Raw genomic sequence first — 5,190 nt, 5'->3', positions numbered from 1 at the left:
GGGTGGGGGGGGCAGGACAGGACGGGAGGGAGGGGAGTGCCCGGGGCAACATACCATTTTTTATGAACTTCAGCTCAGTCGTCAGCTGGGAGACCTGGTTGTCCATCTCCCCAATGGCCTTGCGCAGCTGGCTGCACTCGCATGGGAGGCCTGCAGAGATCAGGACCACTCGATGATCAAAGTCACACGAGGGATCAAGTTCATAAATGAGACAAGGACCCCCTCCCAACACTGCACATTTTGCCCAAAAAACATGCCACAAGGACCAACGTAAAGATTTTGCACTTCCCCTAATAGCAAGGAGAAGCTGTGGAAGGACATTAACAGGAGAGCGGGATATCTGATGCATGTTTTTATAAAACCCAGCCCACCAAAGGCAAGGGATGCAATGGAGGTCAGGGCCATGCCAGTGCCTGGAGAAGGGAAGGCAGGCCGGCCAGCAGCATGGAGTGAATATCTGAGAAAGTGGCAGGGAGAGCTCACAGGACTCAGTGGTCACTGGAAACAAGGGGCTGGAAGGAGCTGAAGGAGACACCCAGCGTCTGGTGTGTGGAGCTCTGTGGGTGGCGGGGCCTTGGCTGGCTGGGCTTGGGAGAAGGAACTTGCCGGCTGCAAGTGCCTGTGAAACATCAGGTGGAGAGTCGGAGCTGTCTGGGCCAGAGCACGGACATAGCATGAGGGATCGGCTCAGAGGAAGCACCAGCAGGATGCAGGAGGTGACCTGGGAGGAGTGAGGAGGGGGAGGAGCCAGGGCCTGCGTAGCTCACTCCATGGCCACCTCCACTGCTGTGGTATTAGGGCAAGACTTTCATCTTTTTCTGCCCACAAAGGAAGTGTGTCAAGGTCAAGTGGAGGCATGGGGAGAGTATCCCTCGGACCACCATTCCGAGGCCAGAGATATCTCAGCCAGACGGTGGAGTAGGAACAGAAGGGGGACGTAGGGCCCTGAGCAAAGAACACTCTTGAGAAGCAGATGTGGAGCTGCTGGCAGGGTCCATAGTTGGGGAGGGCTCTGGGGACTTTACCACAGGGTTGCTTTGTTTTAGATAAGTAATCACATAGATGAGAGCTAATAGGGAGGGAGGAATTAACACTTAAGACGGCCTTGGCCGGGCTCGATGGCTCAGCCTGTAATCCCTGCACTTTGGGAGGCCGAGGCAAGTGGATTGCCTGAGCCCACGGGTTTGAGACCCATCCAGGCAACTTGGCGAGACCTCGTCTCTACAATAAATAAATAGAAAATTAGCCGGGCATGGTAGCATGCGCCTGTAGTTCTGGTTACTTGGAAGGCTGAGACGGAAGGATTGCGGGAGCCCAGCAGGTCAAGGCTGCGGTGGCCGGGAGCATGCCACCGCACTCCAGTTTGGGTGACAGAGTGAGACTCCAACACACACACACACACACACACACACACACACACACACACACACACACACACACACACAAGACAGCCTCTATCCTTATACCCAAGAGGGAACAATACAATGTCCTGATGTGGCCGGAGTGGGCAAGATGCCAAGCACAGATGAGACACCATCTCCTCCACTGAAATAATAACATGTTGTGTGCCTTTCTAGGTAGCCGACATTGCTCTAAATACTTTGCATACACGTGTTCTTTGAATTCGCACACACCTATGACCACGTGCTGCTGCTTTTCCTGCTTTTCTTATGAGGACGTTGAGACCCACAGCTCTCAGCACTGTGGACAGCACCCCAGGGTCTGCAGAAGCCGATCTGGGCCTACGCAGGCAGGCTGACTGATTCTAACTCCAAAATCCAGTTTGTGCCTCCCAGGCTCGGCAGGGAGTTCTTTAATGTGTCGGTGCTGGCATTGCACCAGAACAGGTAGGCTTTCCTAAGTCCTTGGCTGACGGAGAAAATGAACTAAATCCAAGCATCCCAGTTTTGCCAGTCATTCCTCAGATTGCATGTTTTTTTGTGTTTTTTTTTTTTTTCCTGGCCCCTTTTGGGAAGGACCCTGACTTTCCTAGACTGGACTTTTGGGGCACTGGGGTTCCACCACAGCCCTGAGGACCACGACCTTTCTACAGATCTGGAGCCAGGGCCTGCCTAGCTTCCCCCACTGCCACCCCCATTGCTGTGGTATAAGGACAAGACTTCCATCTTTTTCTGCTACATTCCATTGTGCTAAACCTTCAGTCCACTCTCTCAGTCTGATATATCCTGGAGAAGTTTGACTCTATCTTCTAAAACTTCAGCAATCACTCAGAACCCAAAACATCTTCTTTGCTTCCCACACACAAGACTCCTTGTTTATACCTGGACATTTGAAACTTGATGTTTGTTGAGTTTTGATTTATTTTCTCTATTGTTTTTATTTATTTATTTAAGTGCTATGGGAGTTCTGGTTTTGTTTTTGTTTGTTAGTCAATGCCTCGCTCTGTCACCCAGGCTGGAGACCAGTGGCACAATCACAGCTCACCACAGCCTTGACCTCCTGAGCTCAAGCAATCCTTCTGCCTCAGCTTCCTGAGTACCTGGAACTATAGGTGCACATCACTATGCCCAGTTGCAGAGACAAAGTCTCACTGTATTGCCTAGCCTGATCTTGAACTCCTAGACTCAAGCAATCCTCCTGTCTTGGCCTCCCAAAGTGCTGGGATGAGCCACTGTACCTGGCCTGTTGTTTTTTGTTTTTTCATTGAAGGTTTAAGATAAATTTTCTAAGATAAAACTTATCTTCAAGCTCACTGTGGCTTGAAGTATAGGGGCTTTCGGAAGACCTCTCTCCAAGGAAAAGTGAGCGAATTCATTTTCTCATTTTCCTTCCAAACTTTCTGACCACATAGGCCTGGCAAGGTCTCTCACTCAGTGGGAAGGGCTTGCCATGGGACATTCTCTCTCCCTCCCCTGCCACTGCATCCTTCCGGTTCCCCTGAGACTGTCCAAGTCACTCAGGTTTGCTGAGGGCCTTGCGTGGCCCCAAGAGATGGTATTCAGTAACCTCCAATGACCAGCAGATTTAGATTTCAGACACACTTGGACTGAACAAAGTCACAGAGGCAAGGGCATTTCTCCAGCAGTCATTCCTCTTCCTTGTCTCTGTGATATTTGGAGAGCTTTTTTTTTTTTTAGATGCGGGGTCCTACTGTCACCCAGGCTGGTTGGAGTGCAGTGATATGATTATAGCTCACTGCAGCTTCAAACTCCTGGGATCAAGGAATCCTACTGCCTCAGCCTCCTGAATAGTTAAATTATAGGCACATGCCACCACACCCTGCTAATTTTATATGCGTGTTCTTTTTTTGTAGAGATAGAGTCTTGCTATGTTGCACAGGCTGGTCTGAGAAGCTTTTTAAACACGGAATTTTTTTTTTAAGCAAGATTTATTGAGAGGACAGAAAAGCTCCCACAGTGGGAGGGGAATCGAGGGGGTTGCCGAAACACGGGTTTTTATTCAGAAATTGACCACCTCTCTTTTCTCCCTGGTTTCCAAGGATCAGATAGTTCTCAGGGAAAAAGATCTTTGATGGTACCGTAAAGATGAGTGAAATCAAATGGAGACAGAATATGTCTGAGGAAGAAGCAACACTACTTCAGCAAGTAGATGCCAGGTATCCCACACAGACACATCAGCTAGTGGAAGAGAGGGTCACCAGCCATACCCCGGGAATGCACTGGAAGCACTTGTGCTCTTCCTGGGTCCTGCCTGGTGAGCTGATGGGTTGAAGGTGGAGGAGGAGGTTGGAGCCTGACTGGAAGAATATTACAGGCAGAACACGGTGACACACACCCATAATCCCAGCACTTCGGGAGGCCAAGGTGAGAGGATTGCCTGTGAGCCCATGGGTTCAAGACCAGCCTGGGCAATTTGGCGAGACTTCATCTCTACAATAAATCAAAAAATTAGACAGGCATGGTAGCGCATGCCTGTAGTTCCAGCTCCTCAGAAGGCTAAGGCGGAAAGATGGCCTGAGCCCAGCAGGTCGAGGCTGCGGTGGCCGTGAGCGTGCCACTGCACTCCAGCCTGGGCGACAAAGTGAGACTCCAACTCAAAAAAGAAAGGAAGAAAGAACATCCCAGAAACTCAAACACTATCTTCCACCTAAATCTAATATCTCTTCAGTATCTGTTGGGGTCAACGTTTACTGGGGAAAAGGAGAGAACACACAGCATGAGGATCTTATCTCAGTCATCCAGCTGAGCAGTGACAAGACTTCAGTGAGGCAGTGGTGGCAGGGCCAGAAAAGAAAAAGTCTGGGGGCAGAATAGACTGCCTGAAGGTGGCCGGTCCAGGAGAAGAAAAATGAGAGGTGCCACTTCACGGTGTCATCAGAGAATGAGCAGGCGGGTGGGATGTGAGGGGGAGGACGACGCAGGGTGAGCAATGGGGGAGGAGCAGGCAGGGTGGGTGGCAAGGGAAATGAATGTGCCGTGTGGGAAGCGAGAAGGATGGTGCAGTACGGGCCGTGAGCATGCCGTGTGGGATACGAGGGGGATTCGTGTGCAGTTTGCCATATGAGAGGGAGGCGTGAGCAGTGTGGGAGCTGAGGAAACGAGCACAGGATGCGAGAGAGATGAGAATGCAGTCTGAAATGTGAGAGGGACAAGCGTGCAGTGTGAGAAATGCGGGGGAGGTCACAGAAAGGCATGCAGTGTGGGACGTGAGAGGGACGCGTGAGCCACGCGGGGCGTGAGGGGCATGGATGTGCAGTGCGGGAGGGAGGTGAGGGAGATGAGAGTGCCCTGGGAGATGTCACGGAGGTGAGCGGGCGGTGTGGGGTGTGAGGGGGTGAGAGTGCAGTCCTAAAATGAGAAGGATGCATGAGCCACGTGGGGTGTGAGGGGGATGAATGGGCAGTGTGAGACGCGAGGGGAACAGGCCTGCAGTGAGACGTGAGAAGGATGAGTGTGGGGCGTGAGGGGGATGAGTGTGCGGTGGAGGAGGGAGGTGGCTGCGCGTGCAGTGTGAGACATGAGGGGGATGGCCACGCAGTGTGGAACGTAAGGGCGATTCATGTGCAGTGCGGGGTGTGGGAGAAATGAGCGAGCAGCGTCGGGTGTCAGAGGAAGGAGTGTGCGGTGCGGGGTGTGAGGAAAGCAAGTGTGTGGTGTGGGATGTGAAGAAGATGCGTGCGCAGTGTGGAGTGTGAGGAGGATGAGTGTGCATCGTGGGGTGTGGGGGGATGAGTATGAAGTATGGGAATTGAGGGAGATGAGTGTGCAG

The 5,190-nt window shown here is 52.0% G+C and overlaps 1 protein-coding gene across 4 annotated transcripts in view; it reads right to left on the bottom strand.

Annotated features, from left to right (window-relative positions):
• COLEC11 (collectin subfamily member 11) overlaps positions 1-5,190 on the bottom strand; it is a 67,336-nt gene that overhangs the window by 1,024 nt on the left and 61,122 nt on the right. For all 4 annotated transcript variants that reach the window (XM_008061666.2, XM_008061669.2, XM_008061667.2 and 1 more), the window contains one exon: positions 55-150. In XM_008061666.2, coding sequence (XP_008059857.2) covers positions 55-150 — 96 coding nt within the window. The remainder of the gene's footprint in view (positions 1-54; positions 151-5,190) is intronic.

This window comes from Carlito syrichta, unplaced genomic scaffold (genome assembly GCF_000164805.1).
Source record: "Carlito syrichta isolate Samal-C Ts95f unplaced genomic scaffold, Tarsius_syrichta-2.0.1 Scaffold305409, whole genome shotgun sequence".
NCBI lineage: Eukaryota > Metazoa > Chordata > Mammalia > Primates > Tarsiidae > Carlito > Carlito syrichta.
Note: the sequence above shows the minus strand (reverse complement) of the source record. Positions and strands in the feature narration are given on the sequence as shown.